The sequence below is a fragment of the Alexandromys fortis genome, unplaced genomic scaffold (genome assembly GCF_014885135.2).
Source record: "Alexandromys fortis isolate MF-2015 unplaced genomic scaffold, M_Fortis_MF-2015_v1.1 scaffold_85, whole genome shotgun sequence".
Classification (NCBI taxonomy): Eukaryota; Metazoa; Chordata; class Mammalia; order Rodentia; family Cricetidae; genus Alexandromys; species Alexandromys fortis.
In genome coordinates, this window is record NW_026067975.1 from 12,887 (window position 1) to 37,622 (window position 24,736).

Here is a 24,736-nt window from a genome sequence, read left to right on the forward strand (position 1 = left end):
GAAGGAATGAGTCACTTGACCAGTGTTTAAATTAACTTTTCTTTCTGTGGTCCATCGGTATATTTTTCCCCCGGTGGCCCCCTGAACCCAAGAGGTTTTTGAACTCAAAGGTCCATTTGCTTGTGTGAGGACCGAATGCTGGGCTCCAGTATCTACCAAAAATGTGGTAGGGTGCCCCCCCACTAGAAGGGTTACCCGGGGCTCAGGGGGGGGCTCTGAGCCCTGACTGTCCTAATCACTGTCTTCCAGGGCTAGGACAGGAACTGGCTTTTTCTTGGGTTCAGCTGGACGTTTTGGGCAGTCCTTGATCCAATGTCCTCTTTCTTTGCAATAGGCACATTGATCTCGGTCCACTCGTGGCCGCCTTTTGTCTCCCCTATCCTTGTCCTGGCGCTTCTTAGGTTGCTCTATACTGCGTACTGTTGTGGCCAAGATCTTACTTAACTCACGACTACGCTTTTTATCTCGTTTGTCCTCTCTCTCTTCCTGTTCCTTGCGCCTTCTTTCTTCCTTTTCCTCTGGTGTCTCTCTTTTGTTAAAAATTCTCTCTGCCTCCTTTACTAAATCTTGGAGGGAGTAACCCTGCAGTCCCTCCATCCTCTGCAGCTTGCTACGAATATCAGGTGCTGACTGGCTTATAAAAGACATTATTATATCAGCCTGGCGATCCGCTGCCATGGGATCAAAAGGGGTGTACATTCTGTACCCCTCCAATAGCCTTTCTAGAAATCCTGCAGGTGTTTCCTCAGGCCCCTGTATTATTGCTCTTACCTTAGCCAAATTAGTGGGCCGTCTGCCAGCCCCTTGGAGACCCGCTAACAGAATCTGACGGTAGAGACGAAGTCGCTCCCTACCAGCTGGAGTATTGAAGTCCCAATTGGGTCGGGTCAAAGGGAAGGCATCCTCTATCTCATTTGGCAACTGGGTTGGCCTTCCGTCAGCTCCCAGGACATTCTTCCGAGCTTCAAGGAAAACACGCTGTTTCTCCTCTGTAGTGAGAAGTATCTGCAAAAGCTGTTGGCAATCATCCCAAGTGGGCTGGTGAGTAATCAGAACAGATTCTATAAGGGCAGTAAGGGCCTGGGGGTCCTGGGAAAAGGAGGGGTTATGAAGTTTCCAGTTATAAAGATCAGAGGCTGAAAAAGGCCAGTATTGAAATTGGTCAGCCATTGAGCGGAGGGGTAGTGCCTGGGAAGTCCACCTTTCCCTTGCAGATGTCCCTCTGCGGAGCCGCAGCCGGCCTGCTGGCTGCGAGTTAGGCCCCCCCTCAGCAGTATCAGTCGTGTCAGGGCTAGGGGGCCTGTCAGGGTCTATATCAGGTTCAGCAGGTTCCCCAGGAACAGGCGCGAGGGGGGCTGCCTCGGCCTGGGGCAGAAGAGGCCGGGGATAAGGAGGAGGAGGGTCAAAAAGCAGGAGGTCTGACTGATTGTCAGAGAGGATTGGTGGTGTCTGGGTCTGGGACTTCTGTTTCGGTCGCTCCTGCATGGGGAAGAGAGAGGACAACGGGTCCAGGGGAGGGGCAGTTGGGGTTGCTGCCGCCCTCGGAGTCAAAGGGGTGGTGGAGGGCCAGGGAGCTGGTACTGGGTTTCCGGCTCCCGCAGGCAGGACAAATGGTTTGACCCAGGGCGGAGGGTCTCTGGACAAGCTCTCCCAAGTTACGATGTAAGGAACTTGATCAGGATGGCCCTGCTGGCCAGGCTGAAAGACTCTTGTCTTAACCTGCAAAATAATATTCAGATTAAATGTTCCGTCCTGTGGCCAGCCCACTCCGAAAGTGGGCCATTCCACGGAACAGAACGCTTGCCAGCGTTTCTTTCGGATTACCATAGACTGGTTGTGAGCTCTGTCCTCAACCTCTTTCCAGTGGTCTAAAGTCAAAGTTAAGGGGGTGGTTATTTGTTGTCCCATTGTACTAGATTCCAACTCAAAAACAAACACAAAGACAAAAACAACAATACAAAATGACAGACACAGACTCAAGACCGAGAGCCGCGCGGCAACAGACTGATGTAAAACTGATATTACAAACCTGGAAGGGAGTGGGCGATAAGAACCACACTCTCTAGAAACTAAGATGACCTGGTCGCTCCTAGTTTCACAAATTGCCTGTGAAGCGTCCTCCACGGCTGGGCCAGGGAGTGTTCCCGGACACGTCTGTCCCACTGCCTGGTCCCTTTCAAATACTAGCCCTGCGCAGGTACAATGTTCCTCCAAATCCCTGATGATCATAAACATAAGGCACAATAACAGAAATAGACGAACATAAAACATTCAGACAAGCGCGCTCTTACCTCCAACCGGGTCAGGAATGGGTCTGAGGGCGACCAGCACTTCCCGGCCAACGCACCAAATGTTGGGCCCTAAAGCCCCACCAAGGAGGAGGTCGCCCCAAGAGACACTCACAGCACGGTTGATGCAATAGCAAGAGGAATTTTTATTCTGCCACGGCAGAGGTCCCTCAGCCTCGAGAGGAGAAGGACCCTGCTTTGTCTATTACAAGCTCTTTTAAAGGAAAAAACCACAAATTCAGGGAGGGGGTAGTACAGAATCAAAGGGAAAGTCCAAAAATCATTTGTCAACTGTTTTGACTAGTTCATACAATGGTCAGCTAACTCTACTTGATCAATGTTATGGCGGTTACAAGGAGGAACACCTGCAGGTCGTCTCACCCCAGTTCCAGGGTCCGGGTCTATTGGAGAAAGACTACAATGGGGATGGAAAGTACTCAAAGCTCCCGTGCACGCGTGGCTGGTTACTAGGGACCTGGTTCCCAGGAAGGGGGGTGCAGTAGTGCTAAGGTGCCTCCTAATGCTAGAGGCCTGGTTCCCAGGATGGGGGGTGCAGTAGTGCTAAGGTGCCTCCTAATGCTAGAGGCCTGGTTCCCAGGATGGGGGGTGCAGTAGTGCTAAGGTGTCTCAAAGTCTTTCAACTGAAATAATTCATTGGCCTACTTATTACCTCTCATTTAAATCTTTTCTCGTCTGTGTGTGTGAGAATATTTGAAATCTCCTTTTACACTATTTTGGTTGGAGCATGTCTTTAATCCCGGCACTTATAAGGCTCAACAAGCAGGAGGATCTTTGTAAAACTGTGGCCAGACTGATCTACATAACAGAAGAAAACAAAATACTCAGGTAGTTTCTTATTAGTAAGTTTGAGATATTTATGACAGAAGTATTCTTGTGTAGCTGTTTCCTGCATACACAACATTCCCTCGAGGGATGAAAGAGATTGACAAGGCTGAAGAAATGCATAAGAAACACCATCATCCTTACATGGCTGCTTCCAGATCCAGGAAAGGGGACCATTTGCCTCTTAACCTGCTGTTATTCCACTACCTTCTGACTTCCGTGTTTTGTTTGTTTGTTTTGAGATTTTGGTTTTCATTTTATGTTCAGGAATGTGTACATAAACTGCATGCAGTGCCTATGAGATCCAGAAGAGGGCGTCAGAGCCCCTGGAGCTGCAACCAGTTGTATGGGCGCTAAGAATTGAACTAGGGCTGTTTGGAAGAGCAGTCAATAAATGCTTTTAGCCACTGAGCCATCTCTCCAGCCCGGAGAAATCAGTTTTCTAGTGGATTCTTTCTCCTTTGTAGTTATCTATCTGCTTTTTCTGCAAATCTTCTTTCTTTTAATGTTTTTTTTCCTAATTGAGATCAAATGTACTTTATCTGTACATTTTTTTATTTTTTAAAAAAGTTAATTTTTCTTTATTCTTTTAAAAAAAGTTTTATATGCATTGGTGTTTTGCCTGCATGTATGTCTGTGTGAGGTTGTCAGATCCCCTGGAACTGGAGTTACAGTCATGAGCTGCCACATGGTGCTGGGGTCCTGTGGAAGAGCAATCAGTGCTCTTAATCTCTGAGCCACCTCTTTCTGGCCCCCTGTATATGTATTCTTTTTCCCTTAGCATTTGGTGTTTTGTTGACTTACAGTAATGTCTGCCTAAATATCCTTTTCAGAGCTGTTTCTTCATTTCGGACACTCTGATCAGAAAGATATACATTCTTTGTAGGGCACTGTAGGATGTTACTTAGGTCTGTCTTCAGAAGTGTCCTGAGCACTGATCTCATCATGTCTTTTATCCTTAATCCAGGTAGGAATGTGGTCATTCCTCTTTTGCTAGACTAAAAATTTCAGACTTTCTGTAAATAGCTTTTCCCCCTCCCCCAGTAGTCCTCTGTCCACCTCTGATACTTTCTTTCACTTCTGAAGTCATAGCAACTGGAAAGTCCAGGCATCTTCAACCTCTTCACATTGCTCCTCCTACTCTCATCGAAGCCGCCTCCCTTTCCCTGCAGGTGTTCACACTGGGGCTCCTGTTCTCTTCCGGGGCCCTGCTCCTTCCAGGTGTTCCGCTGTCCACTGCTCTTTCCTGGTGTATCCCCCTCTACCCTCTTCCAGCTCCAGGACCCCTCCTGCCAGTTGCCTGATTGCTTGTGGTTCTTGGTCTTTGATCATTATCTTCTACATTGTCATTGCTACAGATGATTTTAAAATATGATTATATTTTAAATATAATATAAATAAATATATTTAAATAAATAGGCATTTATCTCCATCTTGTACCATTTTCCTTCAACCAAAATCTCACTTATTTGTCATATTTTGGTCAATATCCACATTTGGTATGGAACAGGCACCTCAGATTACACGTGTGCCCAACTGAACTCATTATCTTTTAAATAAAAAAAATTCTCTCAAAGTCTTTCCATTCCTTTTAAATAAATAAATAACGTTCTCAGTGCCCGCTCTCTCACTGCCAATGAGCATCTGCTAGAACAGCTCCCACTGTCCATTGCCCCAGCTCAATTTCATATTTTATATTTCTCACTTATCTCATGGTTTACTTTCCCCTAATTTGCTGTTTGACTCCTTCCTTACGGTTGTGTTTCAATATTTATGCAGGATGCTTCACAGAGGTTTATTTGCCATGGTTATAGTCATATTTTTCTCTTTTATGGCCTCCATCAAACCACGTTACAGATATTTACAATGGATAATTTCTTTACCACTTGAAGGTCTGCTTCTCCTTTCCCTTATTTTTCTAGTGTTTTGTTTCCTTATGTGATCTTTGACTTTTGATGTATAGAACTTTAAAATAACTCTAAAGCCATTTCTGACAACTCTGGGGCCTCTCAGCAGTAGTGCCTGCCCCCCCCCCCTTCCCTGGGAACCAGAAATCTAACAATTAGTCTTCGTGAATGTTCTCCAGAAATTGGGGCAAGATAACCTTTAAGTTGTTGACTCAGTTCCTGATGAATGTGCCAGGTGGGAGTCCTCCGGGAGACTTGATTTGACTCAGCCCCTGGGAAAGGGGTCAAAGTGACCCTCAGACGTTTCCTCTTAGCTCATCTGACCTGGCAACTGCTCTACAGCCAATTATTGGTAATAGCCCTTTTTGAATAAGCCAATCATAATAGTCAAAGAACCCCAGACACTCGCCTTGCTTCTATGGCTTTTTCCTTTAAAAGTAGCTTGTACCAGCAATTTGGGGTCTTTCTGGCCTAATGCTGAAAGATCCTGTCATGACAGAATTAATAAAATTCTCATGCTTACATCAGCTGTGGTGTGAGAGATGGTCTCTTGGTGCAACTTCTCCTTGGTGATTGGACTCTAGGGTATAACAGATTCAGGGCTTAGAGTTCCTGGACTATTGTCCCTAGCAAGAAAGTTAGTCCTGGGTACTAGTGTATTCTCCCCGGAGAAGGTTAGTTTGCCTTTTGCCAGGCCTCCCATTGACTTGCCCTGTAGTCAGACTGATGAATATCTTAAATATCACCATAGAACTTTCATTCAGCAACTGATGAAAACAGAGGCAGAGACCCACATTGAAGCACTGGACTGAGCTCCCAAAGTCCAGTTGAAGAGTGGGAGGAATGAGAATATGAGCAAATAGGTCAACACCATGATGAGTACACCCACCGAAACAGTTTACCTGAGCTAATGGTAATCACAAACTCCAGCCAGACTGGGAAGGAATAAGCATAGGACCAAACTAGTCCCTCTGATTGTGGTTGACAGTTGCATGACTGGGGCAGACTGATGGGCCACTGGCAATGGCACCAGGATTTATCCCTACTGCATGTACTGGTTTTTTGGGAACCTAATCTCTTTGGATGGATATCTTGCTCAGTGTAGATATAGTAGGGAGGGCCTTGGACCTTCCACAAAGCAATGTACCATACCCTCTCTGAGAATTGGAGGGGGGTGGGGTGGGAGGAGGTGTGGAGGGGGGAGAGTGGAAACTTGTATTGGTATGTATAATGAAAAAAAGTTTTTTTTTTTTTAAGTTAAAACCTTTCTTTTTATTTAGACAGAAAAGGGGAGATGATGTATATGTGTTGCTTTTATTTGGTTAATGAATAAAGAAGCTGCTTTGGTCTGTGATAGTACAGAATAGAGCTAGGTGGAAAAATTAAACTGAATGCTGGGAGAATGTAGGTGGAGTCAGTGAGACGCCATGTAGCTGCTGGAGGAGACAAATGCTGGAATGTTGCCCAGTAAGCCAGTTTGTGGTGATACACAGATTAATAGAAACGGGTTAATTTAAGATATAAGAACTAGCTAGCAATACGCTTAAGTGATTGATCAAGCAGTGCTTTAATTAATATAGTTTCTGAGTGATTATTTTGGGTCTGGGCAGCTGGGAAACAAATGAGCAGCCTCCAGCAACAGGTGGTGGTAGTGCATGCCTTTAATCCAAGAACTCGAGAGGCAGAAACAGGTAGATCTCTGTGAGTTCGAGGCCAGCCTGGTCTACAGAGTGCATTCCAGGACAGGTTCCAAAGCTACAGGGAAACCTTTCCTTGAAAATACAAAAACAAAACAAAAGTGATGCATTGGGTATCAAATTTCCAAGGGAGGAGATCTGTGATGGTTGATGCTGGTTGCCACCTTGATGGGATTTAGAATCCCCATGGAAATTAATCCACAGTAAGTTCTGTGAGGGGTTCTCTCCTGGATTAATTAAGGTGAGACACTGACCCTAGGTGCAGGCAGCCCTGTTCCATGGGCTGGGGTCCTAGAGGGAACGACGCAAAGGTGTAAGGGAGCTGAGTGGCACCATCGTCCCCCACTTCAGCAAAAATGATGGAACCAGATGCTTCAAGCTCCTGCTATTCCCCACCATGATGGACTATATATCTGAACTGTGAGCCAAAACAAAAGAACACAACAACAAAAAACCAAAACCTAAACACTCCCTTCTTAAAACTGCTTTTGCTAGATGATCTGTTAGAGCACAGAGTGGAAACTAATTAGCTTGTTGGAGGCATGACTCTCAAAAAGACTAATGCAGCTCTAGCAGGAACCCGGCTTTGTAGGAGTGGGCTGCTATAAAAGGAGAGAAGCAGGACACTGTGTTTCTCTGGCTCCCTGCATCACCACATGCTTTCCTGGTTATGCTATCTGTCATGTTTCATGTAGCCAGGAAAAAAAAGGATCCCACAAGACATGTCAGCCTCCTTTTTGTTTTTCAATTTTTAACAGTGTCTTTTAGGTATTCTTTGACAATTTCATACATGTAAATAATGTATCTTGTTCACATGCATTTCCAACTCCTCCTAGGCACCTCTAACATGTCCCCCTTCCTACTTCACGTCTTCTCATCCCCCTCCTTCTCTTCTGAGCTCAATTGATACTGCCTGTTGTAATGTTGTACTGACCTCATGTGCTTAATCCCGTGCATGTCTTGTGCAGATAATAACAGCTCCATGAGCTGCAGTGGCCACATCGTATCCATAAGTCAGCATTGCACAGCCCCTCCTCACCTCCAGTTTTCAGTCTTCCCTCCTCCTTTTCTGAGATGCTGACATGGTGCCCCTGGGGGTATGGCTGACACAGATGTCCCACTAGGGCTGAACACAAGATACTCACTTATTCTGAGCATTTTAAGAGTTGTGGGTTTCTGTATTAGCTGTTAACCACTGCAGAGAGAAGCTTTCCTGGTCAAGGCTAAAAGTAGCAGCAATCTATATGTATAACTATAAATACTTAGAAGGCAGTTTAGCAACAAATCTTTTTATTAATACAACAACATTAGGTCCTACCCTAGGACCTATGACTTCCAAGCCATGGATCTTTAATCAAACTTACTTGTATTCAAGGTATTAATTTCTACCTGTGGAACAAGTCTCAAAATCAGTTGTTTACCCCTATGGCTTTCCAACCAATATTGCATCAGTGGGCATATCTTGCCTGGCAGCTTAGCGCTGCAGCATGTAAAGTTTCCTACTGGCTAATAACAGGAATATCTTTTATACCCAACATCTATTTTAAAAGAAAGGTTCCGCTATCACCTCCATCCCAAAGGGGAACCAGAAAGTGGGTAGTAAATCCAGCTGTTGGCTAACTAGTTGACCTTTTAATGTACTCATTGAACTGAGAATACAAGTTGTGGCAATTAAAGATTTCCATTCCTACGAGGCCGAAAGCCTGCCCATCATCAAACAAACTGTGAAAAGCAACTGTGGAACCGCTTCAGCTTTAGAGACGCGCTGCAGACTTCCGAGGGGGAGTGAGCCACCGGAGTGCAGGCAGGCGAATGGAAAAGGCGGACGGCCCATCCCGACAACCACATCACGCGTGAAGGCGGTGAACATACAGATCCAAACAGCAGGCTCTCAACGGCACAGAACAGCAACAGGATATTCATGAGGAGCCCCAGGGAGAGCCTGGAAAACAGAGGCCTTGAGCCAGACCAATGACTGTGGCAATGAACACTTGCAAGCAAACTTGAATGGACTAAGGGGTAAACTGAGTATCAACGGGCCACATGACAGCTTCCACAACAAGATTCTCCTTCCTGTTTTGTTTTTGTTTTCTTTCTTTTGTTTGGGTTTTTCTTTTAAATTTGGTTTTGACTGGGGGAGGTTGCGAGGGGCTGGGGAGATAAGTGGGATCAGAATGCAGAATGAGTGATATGAAATCCATAAAGAACCCATAAAAGTTAAAAAAAAATAAACTCCCACTCACACTGTGTCCACCAAAGAAAACTGCTGAGTATTGAGATAATCCAACATGATGAAGAATAAATACATTTACAAAAAAAGATAAAATCTATTATCAAAGTAACACCCACAGAACAAACCTTTGACTTTAAGGGGAAGTTTTAAAATAAGGAAATAAATACCTTGGAAAGTTAATGCACTCTTGAAATGAGAATTTTCTTAGATATATTATTAATAGAATTCTAGAAGGAATTAATGAATAGTAATTATGTTATAATCACATAATGTCAAGAATTACGAGTATCGTGACCTGAATGAGAAATGTCTCCTTATGGGTTCACAGGTTTGCACATGTAGTCACAGTCAGAGGTACTATTTTGGGAGATCTGGAATCTTTAAGAAGTGGAACCTTGCTAGGGGGAAGTAGGTCACAGAGGTTGTGTTTTGTGTCAAGTTGACACAAGCTAGAGTCATCAGAGATGAAGGAGCCTCAGTTGAGAAAAAGTCTCCATGAGACCCAGCTTAAGGCGTTTTCTCAATTAGTGATCAATATGCGAGGGCCCAGCCCATTTTGAGTGCCGTCATCCCTGGGCTGGTGGAGAGCAGGCTGAGCAGAGAAGCAAGCCAGTTAGCAGCACCACTTCATGGCCTCTGCATCAGCTCCTGCCTCCAGGTCCCTGTCCTGATGTCCTATGGCGATGAACAGCAACGTGGAAGCATCAGGTGAATGAACCCTGTCCTCCCCAACTGGCTTTTCAGTCCTGGTGATTTGCTGGGGCAATAGAAACCCCGACTAAGACAAGCTGATAACAGCATGGTGGGGTATTACTGCGACAGACCTGGCCATGCTTTGGAGAAGATTGTGGAAGGACTTTAAAACCTTGGGCTAGAAAAGCCATTAAGCATCGAGACCTCAATGGGATATTCTTTGGGAGCTGGTAAGAAAGAATGTAGAGAGCAGTGCAGAAGATGGAGGCCTGGCTTGTGAAGTTTCAGAGGGAAATTTAAAGACTCTGTGTGTAATGACTGTTCTGTCTCTTTAAGAGATAAGCCACGCCCACTCCCTCCCCCATCTGCTGAGACACGCAGATCTTCAGCTTCCAGCCTGGGTTCTCTGTTTTCCTTCTGTCCCCTCCCCTCCCTTCCATAACCACTAAATAAATAAATAACCTCCCTCTGCATGGTCTGTCTCTCAGCTGCCGCTGCCAGCTGCCACATGGCTCGCCACTGGAGACCTGCCGCGCGCGCGCAAGCGGGGCGCGCGTGGTCACGTGCGCGGATTCGTGCGCTGACCCTGCCAGGGACTGGCTGCTCTGGGGACCCTCTGCCCCCTGCCAGCCACCCCACGCTTAGAGACCTGCAGCATTTCTGCTGCCTGCCAACACCGGGGATCCTGCCGCTTTTTTAACTTTTCCATTACACTGTGGCCTTAATTTAAAGACAGTGGCTTTGAGGCTCCAGCCATACCCTACTTTCTGCCCTCTCTCTGCTTTCTGTGTGTAGAGTGTAGATGAAAAACGTGATAAGGCAGCCCATCGCTCTGGTAGCCACGCCACGCCTTCCCTGCCGTTCCGAATCCCTGCCCTCTGAAGCCGTAGGCTAAAATAAACTCCCGTGTTTCCTTTGAGCATATTTTTATCACAGCAGCAGAAAAGTTACTGAAACAATGAGTCCTAAAAGATAGACTGAGTGCTGCCATCATACATTTGACTGAATTTTCAACCCGAGGATGGGTGGGTGGGACACTCCAAGACATAGTCTTTGGTGGGATTTCAGGTAAAAGATAATTTTCAATACCACAGTCAACTACATTCAGTCACGCCACACAGAAGTAGCTCCTTGCGGACACATTACAATCACACTATGACACGAAGAAACCAAACAGTATTTTAAGTATGATAAAAGGAAGCCAGATGGGGTAGCACACACCTGTAATCCTGAGACTTGGAAAGCTAAAGCAAGATCAGGGCTTCAGGACGAGCCCGGGCTACTCAGCGCCTGTTACGAAGAAAAAAAAAAAAAAAACAAAATCAAGAACAAAATACTTCAAACCTCCCAAACTGAAATGTACAAAACTAAAAAACCCCCCACACAGTATTTTATTCAGCAGATGACCATTTATTTAAGCCAAAAAAAAAAAAAAAGAAACTCAAAAAACAAAAAACGGTGAGACACTAAATTGGTTTATTTAATGTACTCAAGAGTCATGCTAGAATTAAGAGTAACTATGTGTAGAATCAAGGGCTGGGGAAGAGACCACAGACACCACATCCTCCACAAAGGTGGCTAGCTAGAAGCCTGAAGCCAGCCCATGGACATGCTAGTGAGACAGAGGAGGAAGTTCAAAGTTTCAGGCAGAGATGGACAAAAAGAGCAGAAGAAACTCCAGGAGCTAAATGAGAAGCCTGCAAGGGGGGGGGGGGGCTTGGTCATAGGCAGAACAAAGATGAGTGGTTTTTATTTATTTATGTTTGACCTGAAATGCTGGTGCCCCTGGAGTCTTTCCACTTCTACAGAAACTTCCGGGTGCCCTACCAGTTGTTTCTCCCACCAATGTCTAGAGTGCAGCATTGTGTTGGTGTCTATTGTGCATTTAAGAATAAACTTTAGTAAAAAATAATCATACAGTGGTTGACAGTCTATTGATTTTTACTCTGTCATTTCTGTCTCAGGTTAAATAAATTAGAATCCTGAAAAAAAAGTGAGGATGTAATCAGGACACTCAAGCATACAATTCTAAGAATTTATCATGCAAACTCATGGTTACAGAACCAAGACAGATGGACTCAAGGGAGATAACTATGAAAGCGTAGTTTTTGTGCAACTAAGATAGGATCGATGGGGAAAAGTATCCACTATACAAGTCTGATGACCTGAATTGATCCCATGAACTCATGCTAAAGCAGAGAACTGAATTCAGATCGGGCCTCTGACTTCCAGTGTGCTGTGGTACAGACACACGATGGCACACATGGTCCTGAACTCACACACAAATCACACACATTCACCCAAACATACATCAATCATAAGCTAAACAGTTAAAAAAAAAAAAGCTGTGTGTAAGAGCTAGGCTCTGGCCCATAATCTCAGCTCCTCTGGTGGCTGATGGTAGAGGGTTTCATATTCAAGGTGGGTCGAGGTGGAAGAATGAGTTCAGTGCTAGCCTGGCAACTTAGTGAGACCCGGTCACAAATACAAAGGAGAGAACTAGAGACACAACTGTATTAGACTCCTTGCCTTACGTTAAATATGCATTAATGCAAAAAGAAATTAAAAGCATATACACACATTTATACACATACATTACATACATACACACACAAAACTATATATATAGTGGTTAGCCGGGGAACAGAGAAAAAAGATTTGGTTCAGTAAGCTGGGAATTCTGAACAGCTGTGATTTTAGGAATGATCTTGTAGACTTCACCTTTACCAGTAACTTTTTAAAAATAAAAAAATAAAAAATAAATAAAAATAAAAAATAAAACAAGGCAAATATGGTAATTGCATACAAAACATTACAACTTGGGTTTACTGGAGAAAATTATTTGAGAGTTTAAAACAAAATAACATGGGATAATAATAACAAAAAAAAACATTTTCCATCAGCTTACGGGTGAAATTTTGATGTGAACATACTATAAAGAGGAATGCATGCACAGGTCTTTGATCCTAGCACTTGGGAGGCAGAGGCAGGTGGGTGTCTGTGAGTTCAAGGCCACATTGGTCTACGGAGTGAGTTCTAAGATTGCCAGAGATACATAGTAAGATCTTGCCTAAAAATAAGTATATAAATAAAACAACAAGCAAAACAAAAGAAAAAGAAAGCAAATGCATATCCCAGTGCGTGCTGAAAACTGCCTGTAAAATTCACCTTAAGTCTCAGCAATAAAGAAGAGGCAGAAAAGGAAGATTCTACCAGTAGCTTCGGAGATTGCTGAGAACACTGCACATTCAAGTAAGTAAATATCATAGCCCGTCACGGAACTGGGCCATTGCTCAAGAGAGCAGCCTGAAACACCAAGGAGTGGAGTGTTGGCCAACTCTTCAAAAACTCATGTGGAAAACAATAAAGGCCACCGAAAGAATAAGAAATCTACTTAGTTCTTGGTTAGAGAATTAACAGGTAAACAGAGGGTGTTGATAATTTACCACTAGAAGTTCTAGGAATCTGTTAAGGCTGTCGGCAAGAGTCTGTGGTACTTTAGGTCATCGAGAGTGGCACTTTTATTCCTTAGAAAAAGGTGACAGTGTCTTGCATCTAGGGGCAGAGAAAACTCTCACTTGAGGGGCATCAGGATTTATGCAGCGCAGTTCATTCACAGAACAGTCGCTTCCTGGCTTTGCACGGGGCCGGTGGAGAGCAAGGAGGACGCTGCTCTTGGGGATTTGAAGGAGATGGAGGCAGGGGCTGCAGGGGTGAGCTGGGGAAGGGTCCCAGCAGGTAGCTCTCCTGGTCCCAGACAGACCTTGGAGAATATGGCTCTGCCTTAGGGGAAGGCCCTGAAGGATATGGTTCTGGGATGTGGCCCTGAGGCCAAGGACTGGGCATCCTGTTGGTGGAGGAAAAGTGCTCACTTGCCTGACCAGCTGGAGAATCCATCCAGGGTGATTGGGGGTCAGAGTCCTCATCCTCATCATAGGATTCTTCCTCATCAAAGAATTCCTCTTCGTAGGAACTTTCTAGAATGAACTGACAGGAGGATCCCGGCTGGAGGACTAGCAGGTCGTCCTCTGGCATTTCCAGGCCAGCGCCCCCCTGCGGGCTGGCGGAGAAGAACCCAGGCTGTCCAAGATGGTCTGGAGCCTGGAGGCCCTCGGGCACCAGGATGATGGTTTGTTCGGGGAGCTCCACTTCCAGGACCGAGGTGGGATTCGGCTCCAGCAGTAGGTCGACGTCATCCACCTGCAGTTGCAAGGCAGAGCCGGCGGCCAGGTACACCACGGAAGTGGGCACATCGCTGGCGGAACCGTCGGGCTCTTCCAGGCCGGGTGTCACCAGGGGCTCTTCGAGGTCGCCTCCCTCGTCAGGGCTGGGTTCTTGTGGCTGCGGTTCGGCGTCGGCGCCTGGGCTGCGGGGCTGCATTCCCTGCAATTTGGCGGTGATGCGGGGTTAGAGAGGCGCGGAGTGCAGCGCGGATAGGTGCGACGGGGCGGCTGAAGTCTGGCGCTCTGGGCACGAGGGCTCCGCCTAGCGCGGGGAAATCTCGGAGCTCGGGCACGCAAAGCCGGATACTACTCGACGTCAATCAGTTTTCAAAGGGTGAACCGGAACCCAGGTCAAGACGGAAAAGGTCAGGTTAGGCTGCGCCTTCGGGAGCCCGCGTCCTGGAGGCTCCGCCCAGGAGTGTCGGACTGACCAATAGTCTTGGCTGTACTTGGGGAAAAAAAATATTTTTTTTTTTTGGCCTATAGGAAGCAGAACAGCTTTCACCGCTTGACCCACCAGGAATAGAATTTCAAGATGGCTCGTGACTAGAACGCTGGTGGTTTCGGGTGTTCAAAAGAGCACTGAAAAACTTGCGCTCCTTAACCCTACCCCACCTCAGTTAAATGCCACTTAAAATTGCTTTAGCGTTTCCTACCCTGTGTTTAGAGACTGGGTTACGAGGTACTTGGGCCTGATGTGAGACGTGAAGTACTCACGGCTGAGATCATACGTGTCTTCGCGCAGCTGGTAAATCTCTCATTCCGGAGACTGAGGTAAAGAGAATATTGTGTCTGAGGCCAAGATGAGCGGCAGGGTGACACATGGTCTCACAAACAAACAAAAACAAATCTGGCCCGGAGAGGGCTTGATAGGTAAACGCTCTCTTTTCCCTAGCTCCTGATGACGTGCGTTCGGTCTTGGTCCTATATGATGGTACGCTGTGGAACATACGTATACATGGCAAATAAATGTAATAAAAATTCAAAAAGAAGCCGGGCGATGGTGGCTTAATCCCAGCACTCGGGAGGCAGAGGCAGGCGGATCTCTGTGAGTTTGAGGCCAGCCTGGTCTACAAGAGCTAGTTCCTGGACAGGCTCCAAAGCTACAGGGCAACCCTGTCTCAAAAAAAGTAAAAAAAAAAAAAAAAGAGAAAAGTGAAAATAAAAACTTTTTTTCCCCCTTCTGTGAAAGGGTGTCTTATATGTTGCGCTTCCTGGACTTGCTTGTGTAATGGAGTGCTTCCCACTTGCAAGTACTGGAATCAAAAGCCGTGTACCAGAAGTGGCTTTATTCCACGCCTAGAGCTGAATTTAGCGGATTTTCTGCTTGCTCTTGGCCTCTAAACCTGTGGTTCTAAACACGTGGGGCGCAACCTTGGGGGTCCAATGACCCTTTCACAGAGGTCACATAACAGACATCCTACATGGCAGATATTTGCATTATGATTTGCAACAGCAAAAACTTACAGTTATGAAGAAGCAATGAAATAATTTTATGATTGGGCAGTCACCACAACATGAGAACTGTATTAAAGGGTCTCAGCATTAGGAAGGTTGAGAACCACTGCCCAAACTAAATAGAAAATTCCCTTCTCCAGCTTTAGAAAAAGTGTTTTTTTTTTCCTTCCTGATTTTAGTTTTTAATTTTTTGATTCTTCGAGACAGGGTTTCTCTGTGTAGCCCTGGAACTTGCTCTGTAGACCAGGCAGACTCAGGAGATCTGTCTGCTTCTGACTCACAAGTGCTGGGATTAAAGGTGTGTGCTAGCTACCACTGCTGGACCAAAAAAATACTTTAAAAAACGGGGAGGAGGCAGACATCTTTAATAAATAAATAAATAAATAAATAAATAAATAAATAAATAAATAAATATAAAAAAACTGATAGTGATACTGGGATTTGCCTCTAACTGCATGTACTGGCTTCTTGGGATCCTATTCTCTTTGGGTGTATACCTTGCTCAACCTAGATGTAGTAGGGAGGAGGGCTTTGGACTTTCCACAGAGTGGGGTGCATTGCCCTCTCTTAGGATTGGAGGGGGGGTGTGGAGGGGAGTGGGAGGAGAGTTGGAGGAGGGGAGGGAGTGGAAATTTGAATTGGTATTTTTTCTATTTTATTTATTTGTTTATTCATTTATTTTGGATTTTTTGAGACAGGGTTTCTCCGAAGCTTTTTGGTTCCTGTCCTGGAATTAGCTCTTGTAGACCAGGCTGGCCTCGAACTCACAGAGATCTGCCTGCCTCTGCCTCCCGAGTGCTGGGATTAAAGGCGTGAGCCACCACCGCCCGGCTATTTTTTTTTTAAAGTAATAAAAAAAACAGTAAAGTGGAACAATTGTGTACATGCTTCCTGAATAGCAAGGACTGCACTATGATCTATTAAATTCATAATTATTTTGTATATATGGGTCTTTTTTCAGCATGTATGTCTGTGTACCACATGCAGGTACTGTTTTAAGAACTCCGGAAGAGAGCAGTGCATATCCTGAGGATGAGCCACGGTGTGGGTGTTGGGAATCAAACCTGAGTCTTCTGGAAGAGCAGCAAGTGCTCTTACAGGCAGAGGCATCTCTCCAGCCCCCTTTCTTCTTAACTTAATTTTTGTGTGTGTAAATTCATACATGAGTACTATTTTTGCATCATTTCTACCCCTCCCTCTCTCCCTCTAACTCCTCTTGTGTCTGCTCTAAATTTCTGACCTCTTAATTGCTACATGTGTATCTTTACATGTACACATAAATACAGTCTGCCGACTCCATTTAGCCTTGCTTCCATGTTTATTTATTTAGGGCTGATGTCTGGGGTTTGGATAAACTACTTGTGGGGCTTATCCCGGAAGAAGACTGACTCACTGTTTCAGCAGCTAGTTATCGCCTGCAGTTCTTCATCTAGGGGTGGGGCCTTTTGAGATTTCCCTCATCCTCATTGGTGTATCAACTGGTGTTGTCACTGTGCAGGCCTTGTTAAGGTAACCGTAATTTGGAGATTTCATGGGTGTAGATTTTATTTTATTTTATTTTTTTGTCATATGGAACATAATATCTCACAGCAGATGTCCCGGTTCTCTGACTCTTATTTTCTTTTTCTTTTCTTTTTTTTTTTTTAGAGAGCGTGTTTCACCATATATCTCTGGTTGGCCTGGAACTCACTGTGCGATTATGTCACAGAGATCCGTCTCCCTCCGAATCCTGAGTGCTGGGATGAAAGGCATGGACCACCATGTTCACCTGGTTCTCAGTATCTTTCTGCTCCCTCTTCTATGATGTTCCCGGAGCTTTTGTTGTAGAAGTTGTATTGTAGATCAATACAACTTGTATCAATTGGAGTTGAACACTATCTGTTGCAAAAGAAGCTTCATTGATATGGAGTAAGAGCTGCATTTATCCATGGGTATAAGGGTAAATATTGAGAATGCAGCCAGAAGTTATACTGTTAGGAAAGTGACTGTCCTTAGGGTCCACCAGCCATGGTTAGTTGTCTAGTTTTACAGTGCTGTGTACGAATGGCCTCATACTGAGCAGGCTTTAAGTGCAATTGCACTGTTGGTGGTTGCTGCCACGATGCAAATGTGATGATTGTACCCTTTGGGCATATCTCGCCATATTGGTCTCTGTTGTGGTTCATAGGCTTCCTTACATCTCATTAGAACTTTTGATTGCTTTTCTCCAGTGGTAGCTTGCAAGGCATTTCTGGATGCTATGAGTACTAGTCATTAAACAGGAGGCTTCCAGGTCAGTTCCTGCTCGATTCCTGTGTCTAAAGTATGGATCATTTTTAGCAATTGCATTTAACCTTTGAGTTCTGGGAGGCAACCAAGGACAGTGGCAATAACCTATGTTAGTGGAGTCTCTTTAATTCCCTCTCCAAAAACTTGGAGAGAGGTTTCTTATTCTTGTGCTTGGCACTGGGGGGGGGGTATTGTTAGGTAGTCTATTTTCCTGGGATAGTTTATTTAAATTTTGATATCAAGGATTTAGGATATTGTGATCAATACGTGTATGAGATTGATCATTTTTACCCAAAGAAATGTAAGTTCTTAGCCAACTATGGTAGTACACACCTATAATCTGAATATTGGAAGGCTGGGCACATCCTAATAATTCTTAGAATGTCACCTTCAAGGTCAGCCTAGGGCCAAGATAATTCTATGAATATTAATTGGTCTTGTCTGTGGTTAGGGAAAAATCAGGTTTTAATGTAGCTTACATCAAAAGCTTAAATTCCACATTTTCCTTAATACCTAAACCTAATGGCCTCAGGGAATCTTCAGAGACAATTGGTGCATGAGCTGACACACACATATGTATACACATACATATAATGTATAATGTTTTAACTGTATGAGTGTTACTGTACCACATGAGTGACTGGTGCCCAAAGAGGCCAGAAGAAAGTTTTGGATCCCTTGGAATTGCAGTTAAAGATAGTGAGATGTTATGTGGGTACTGTGAATTGGACCTGGGTCCTCTGGAAGAGCTGCCAGTGCTCTTAATCACTAAGCCATCTCTCCAGTCCCAGAGCAAGTTGAGTTTAAAGAACATGTAGTTAGACGTTCTGAAATGAACAAGGCATCAGTGAAGGGAATACTGTCTTCTAAGAAAAACAAGCAGAATTTTGAAAAGGATGAAGCATCAGCTAACTGTAAGTAGAAACACGTTACAATTAAGGCTATGGAAACATAGACAGAGACACGGGGGTGGGGGTGGGGGGTGGGACACGTCATGGAGCAGGACACCATTTCCCTCTTGCAGAGATTGGAGAGAGGATAAGAGGCCTAAAAGAGCAATTTCTATTCTTCACTTTTGTATAGAGACTCGGGATTCATATTCCTGAGCTACATCCCCAGCCCGGTGAGACATTTCATATATTGAGACATGAAGCAGGAATTAACGCAAAGGTGTAGTTCACTGAGTCCCAAATGACAGATTTCTATGACGAACCTCATCCATGTGAAACTAAAGTGAGCAGATTAATTACACAGCCACAGCTGTTTGAACACAGAGACTTTATTCATGATGATAAAACTCATATTTTATTTGTATAATTTTAAACTTTTACTTACTTTATATACCACCCACAGTTTCCCTTTCTTCCTCTCCTCCCTGTCCCTACCCCACCCACTACCACGAAATGGTAAGGACTCCTATGGGGGAATCAACAAGGCCTGCCATATCAGGTGGAGGAAGGCTCAAGCTCTTCCCCACTGCTTCAAGGCTGAGTAAGGCACCCACCATAGGGAATGGGTTCCAAAAAGTCAGCTAATGAACCAGGGACAGATTGCTTGGGACCCCACAAAAAGAAACTACAGAACTGTGACCTACATGCAGAGAACCTAGGTGAGTCCCATGCAGGCACCGTAGTTGTCATTCTAGAGTCCATGAACTCCCAAAGGCTCAGGTCATCTGTCTCTGTGGGGTTGCCCATCATGATCTTGACTCTGCTTGCCTATATCACCATCCTCTTCTTTCTGTTCGGCCCAAGCTGTGCTGTAGATCTTTGCATCTGCTTCCATCGGTTACTGGATGAAAGCTCTATGGTGGCAATTAGGGTAGTCACCAATCTGATTACAGAAGAAGGCCAGTGCAGGCACCATCTCCACTGTTGCTAGGAGTATTAACTGGTGTCATCTTTGTGGGTTTCTGGAAGTTTTTCTGGCACAGGTTTCTCCCTAACCCCATAATGGCCTTTTCTATCAGGATATGTCTTTCATTGCTCTCCCTCTCTGTCGTTCCCATAAACGGACCATCCCCATCCCTTTGTTCCCATCCCCCATTACCTCCCATTATGCCCTTCCCTGTTTACCCAGGAGACTTCTTACATCCATCAGAGAACAGCAGGAAAGAACAGTAACTTGACGTAATGAGAGAAAATAGATGTGATTTCAGAATCCCAAACCCAGCGAAAACAGCACAAGTTAGTAGGTGTCAATGAAACATTTTCAGACATAAGCTAAGATTTACCACATAGGCCATGGAAGAAAGAATTCCTGAGGCTGTTCTGTGCTTCTCAGAGGTGGTGGCTCACGCCAATCATCTTAGCCCTTGTGAAGCTCCAGCAGAAGAATATCAAGTCTGAGGCAAGCCTGGTCTATGCAAGGAAAGCCTAGGTATATAAAACTGAACATTGTAGTCTAGAAAGAAGACAAACGAGGGGCCAGTGGGATGGATCAATGGGTAAAGGTGATCGTGGCCAGACCTGACATCCTGAGTTCAAGTGATGGGACCCACAGAATAGAAGAGAACAGAGTCCTGTTAACCTCTGACATCCACATGGTGGCAGGGCACTAGCGTGCACACACAAGCAAAGCAAATACATAAATGTGTATTTTATATAAAAAAATAAAAAGAATTAAGGAGGATATAAAGAAGGAGTGAGGTGCAAGAATAGAAAAATGAGTAAAGAAACTGGCAACGAGCTTGGAATATTTAAAATCTAATTGTTGATGTTCCCAAAGTAACTTTATGTAGATATGTTACCATTAGCTTTATGTTGATATCTGCTTTATGAGTATTGACTTATTTCATAACAAAATATGAATCAGTTTTGGAATGGGCCAGTAGTTAGAACACTGTTTGCTATTATAGAGGATCTTAGTTTAATTCCCCGCACCCAGATGGCAGTTCAAACGGTTTTTAACTCTGATTGCAGGAAATCCAGTGCCCTCTTCTGGAAAAGAGGCATTCAGGCTTAAATGTGATATGTGTGTGTTTATGTACATATATGTAACATAGTGCTTTGTATATACATGCATACAAAATACATAAACATGTACATGTATGTTATTTTCTTATGTACATTTTAATATTAGTTATGAGTGGTCTGAATAATAAACAAACAACAAGCTAGGTAGTAGTAAAGGCACACAACTTTAATCCCAGTACTCAGGAGGCAAAGGTGGCCAGGCTATTCTACAAAACGAGTTCCAAGAATACCCAGAGGTAATCAATAAGACCCTGTCTCAAAAATAAAAAAAATTAAAAATTAGGGCATTGGTGGCTCAAACCTTTAATTCCAGCACTCAGGAGGCAGGAAGATCTTTGTGAGCTTGAGGTCAGCCTAGTCTTCAGAGGGAATTCCAGGACAGCCAGAGATACACAGAGAAACCCTTTCTCGAAAAAAAAAAAATTATACTAAATTCATTCACGAAAGTATACAATGAGGCCAGACTTGGTGGCATACACCTGTAATCCCATCACTTGGGAAGCAGAGGCAGGTGGATTCCTGTTGGTTTCACCCGGGGGTGATCTCTTACATGGTGAGTTTCAAGACACTCTGGACTATATAGGGAGATCCTTTCTCAAAAAACCAACCCTACCAATCAGCCATTCAAACACTCTCTAACCTCCCAAAGCAGAAAAATCCCAGAGTATAATGACAATCAGAAGGAAATGCTATGGACTAGCAGGGGTGCAGAGGGCCTTCCTGAGTCGTCGTGTGTTCTGTCAGCATGGACTAATGGAAAAGACACCATGGAACACCATGCTCAAAACAAAAACTTCTTAAATGTTACCATGTGACACCATAAGACAATTCTTCCATCATTTCTGCTGCTAACCATCTCTGCTCAAGTATCTGAACCTAAGTGTTACAATCTCCTTAGCCCACACTCCGGTCTCATGTGTTTTCTAACTGTGTTTTTGTGTGTTTGCCAAAGACTCAGGGCTTAACATAGCTCATACATGAAGGTACTCTAATACTCAAGTTTTTAAAATACAATTTTATTAAATTATTAAATCAAACATCTCGACAAACTCTTAGTACTTAACCAAAACCAAAACAAAAGAATCTCACTTTTGTATAGTCAGAAACATTATAAAGTAACATCTTCAACAGGACAAAGACTATCTAACAACTATATACAGAAACATTAACATTCTCTTATAAAATTTAAGTAATTGCATTCTATATCATAGGAAAGTCCCTAACAAAAACACTTCAATTTTACTTAATAATTTCATAGTAAATGTTAAGGAAAAATAAATGTTTTAGATATGTCAAAGGTCACTAATTTCTCAGTAGAGATATTGTTTTTATCAAACCACCAAAAGAAGGTACATAAGATTACTAAAGAAATTAATAAATTTTGTTGGATATCAAATCAACATAAGACATATCTATACTCAAGTTACAATGAAAAACATAAATTTGAGATCTTCTAATTATTCTAACAAAATAGTCTTATAACAAATTATTGTAACATTCAAATTGTGACCCTGGGAACTGGAGAACTATATTAAAAGCATACAAAATGAGATGAAAGGACTTATTTTTTGATGAAAGAAAAGGTAAAACCAACTCTTCCTAAAGCAAAATCAAAATAAACCCCCAAACAACCCCCCACGACAATCAAAAGCCCCATTTGTTTTTTAAAAAAAAAAATAACATGAGCTGGGTAGAGGTGGCACACACGCCTTTAATCCCAGCACAAACGGCAGAGGCAGGCAGATCAGGACTGCACTGCTGGAGCTGCCCAAGGGTGACTCTGTATAGAAAAAGTCTAAGGAAGCAGTAAAGTCAAAGAGCAAATGCAGGCAAGTGTCAACCAGCACGTGATCTGGAGGCGATGATCTTCCTTCCAGACATTCTAGCAACCAACAATCCAATATTCTGCCCAATTCATAAACAAGAGTGCCCTTCTAACCTTGTAGGCTGTGCAGAGGCACTCACGATGGTGCTGGGAGCCAATCTCTCATTTGAGGGGTATCAGGATTGGTGGAGGGCAGTTCATTCACAGAACAGTCTCTTCCTGGCCTTGCATGGGGACCTCGGAGAGGATGGAGGGCGCTGCTCTTGGGGCCTTGGAGGAGGAGATGGAGGCAGAGACTGCAAGGGTGAGCTGGGGAAGGGTCCCAGCAGGTAGCTGTCCTGGTCCCAGACAGACCTTGGAGAATATGGCTCTGCATTAGGGGAAGGCCCTGAAGGATATGGTTCTGGGATGTGGCCCTGAGGCCAAGGACTGGGCATCCTGTTGGTGGAGGAAAAGTGCTCACTTGCCTGACCAGCTGGAGAATCCATCCAGGGTGACAGGGAGCCAGAGTCCTCATCCTCATCATAGGATTCCTCTTGGTAGGAAATTTCTAGAATGAACTCACAGGAGGATACCAGCTGGAGGACTAGCAGGTCCTCCTCTGGCATTTCCAGGCTAGCGCCCCCCTGCGGGCTGGCGGAGAAGAACCCAGGCTGTCCAAGATGGTCTGAAGCCTGGAGGCCCTCGGGCACCAGGATGATGGTGTGTTCAGGGAGCTCCACTTCCAGGACCGAGGTGGCATCCAGTAACAGCAGCAGTTCGACGCCATCCAGCTGCAGCTGCAGGCCAGAGTCACTGACCAGGATCACCATAGAGGTCGATGCATCGCTGGCGGACCCTGCGGGCTCTTCCAGGCTGAGCGGCTCCTGGGGCTCGTGGAGGCGGCGGCGCTTGGCAGGTCTGGGTCCTTGTGGCTGTGGTGTCCAGCAGGGCGAGGGGTCGGTGTCAGAGCTGCTAGGCTGCATGTTCTGCATGTCGACGGCTCTGTGGGGCTGTCGAGACACGGGGTGCAGCGAGGACAGTGGCGCTGGTGCTGGCGGAGCAACTGTAGTCACGGGCCCTGGAGTCCTGGGCTTTATTCTGGTCACACCGGAAACACCCAGGACGTCAATTAAATCCCCAGTGTTGGACCGGAAAGTCAAGTCGTGAAAAGTCACGCGAGGCTCCGCCCCTCGAGCCTCCAATCCACAGGCTCCGCCCAGGACTGTGGGCTGGGCTTTCCAGTAGCCTGGGCTGTACTTGAAAATGCTTTATGCATAGTGCAGCCAGAATATCTTTCGTGTCTTTTATTTCTTATTTTTTCGTTTTCGAGATAGGTTTTCTCTCTGTAACAGCCTTAGCTGAGCTAAAAACTATCTCAGTATAACAGACTGGCCTAAGACTCAACAAGAACTGCCTGCCTCTGCCTCCCGAATGCTGAGATTAAAGTCATGTACCAACACCGCTTGGTTTTTATTTTGAATGTTTTTGTTTTTTCGAGACTGGTTTTGTCTGTAGCTTTGGAGCCCATACTGGAGATAGCTCTTGTAGACCAGGCTGGCCTCGAACGGACAGACAACATTCTTCCCCTGCTTCTTGAGAGCTGGGATTAAAGAGTTCTGAGATCAGCACATCGCCGGCTTTTTTCTTTATTTGACAGATTCGGAATAGTACTTTAATATGGGTGATCTTTAGAATTCTGTTTTCGAGTGTTTCTGAAATTTAAAAGACCACCTAGAATTTACCAGGCTGGTCTACAAAGCTCTAGGATATCTGAGACTCTAAAGAGAGGTCCTGTCTCTTTCCTCTTAAAAATAAAAATCACTGAAAAGAATGCTTCCTCCACTGTCCCAATACTCAGTTCTCATAACTTCAGTGCTTATCAAATTATTTATTTTATTTTCATTTTTTCTGAGAAGATGTCACTGTGTTCGTCAGTCCTGGGGTTGATAGAATGTGATTTCAGCATCATGAGAGGGAGAATCTCAATTTGAGTCCAGCCCGGGTCACATATTGGGACACCATTTTCAAAACCAAACAAGCAGCCGGGTGGTGGTGGCACACACCTTTAATCCATGCGCTTGGGAGGCAGAGACAGGTGGATCTCAGTGAGTTTGATGCCTGCCTGGTCTCAAAAGGGAATTCTAGGCCAACCAGTTCTGCTACACAGAGAAACCCTGTTTGGAGAAACCTGACTCAAAATCAATCCAAGCTAAAATAAATAAATCAATAAAGCCCAAAAGCAAAATAACAGAAGAAAACAAGAACAAAACTCTCCAAGCATGGGTTAGAATGCTGGCTCAGTGGTTAAGAGCATGTGCTATTCTTCCAGAACACCTGGGTTCAG

At 44.6% G+C, this 24,736-nt stretch overlaps 3 protein-coding genes across 3 annotated transcripts; all 3 read right to left on the reverse strand.

Moving 5' to 3' along the window:
• Positions 1-36: 36 nt before the first annotated feature.
• LOC126510624 (uncharacterized) lies at positions 37-2,924 on the reverse strand. Its single transcript, XM_050157269.1, has one exon. It carries the CDS (start codon positions 2,269-2,271, stop codon positions 232-234), a length of 2,040 nt encoding a protein of 679 aa, XP_050013226.1. The 5' UTR covers positions 2,272-2,924; the 3' UTR covers positions 37-231.
• Positions 2,925-12,625: 9,701 nt separating this feature from the next.
• On the reverse strand, positions 12,626-14,340 carry LOC126510681 (proline-rich protein 23A3-like). The gene has a single exon (XM_050157352.1). The coding sequence runs from the start codon at positions 14,039-14,041 to the stop codon at positions 13,271-13,273; it is 771 nt and encodes a 256-aa protein (XP_050013309.1). The 5' UTR covers positions 14,042-14,340; the 3' UTR covers positions 12,626-13,270.
• An 8,267-nt stretch (positions 14,341-22,607) lies between these two features.
• On the reverse strand, positions 22,608-23,778 carry LOC126510636 (proline-rich protein 23A3-like). Its single transcript, XM_050157287.1, has one exon. The coding sequence runs from the start codon at positions 23,382-23,384 to the stop codon at positions 22,608-22,610; it is 777 nt and encodes a 258-aa protein (XP_050013244.1). The 5' UTR covers positions 23,385-23,778.
• Between the last annotated feature and the right edge of the window lie 958 nt (positions 23,779-24,736).

What these genes read in the sequence shown, in the direction of transcription:
- LOC126510624 (XM_050157269.1), bottom strand. Translation starts at nt 2,271, where the DNA reads ATGTTTTATGTTCGTCTATTTCTGTTATTGTGCCTTATGTTTATGATC.
- LOC126510636 (XM_050157287.1), bottom strand. Translation starts at nt 23,384, where the DNA reads ATGCAGAACATGCAGCCTAGCAGCTCTGACACCGACCCCTCGCCCTGC.
- LOC126510681 (XM_050157352.1), bottom strand. Translation starts at nt 14,041, where the DNA reads ATGCAGCCCCGCAGCCCAGGCGCCGACGCCGAACCGCAGCCACAAGAA.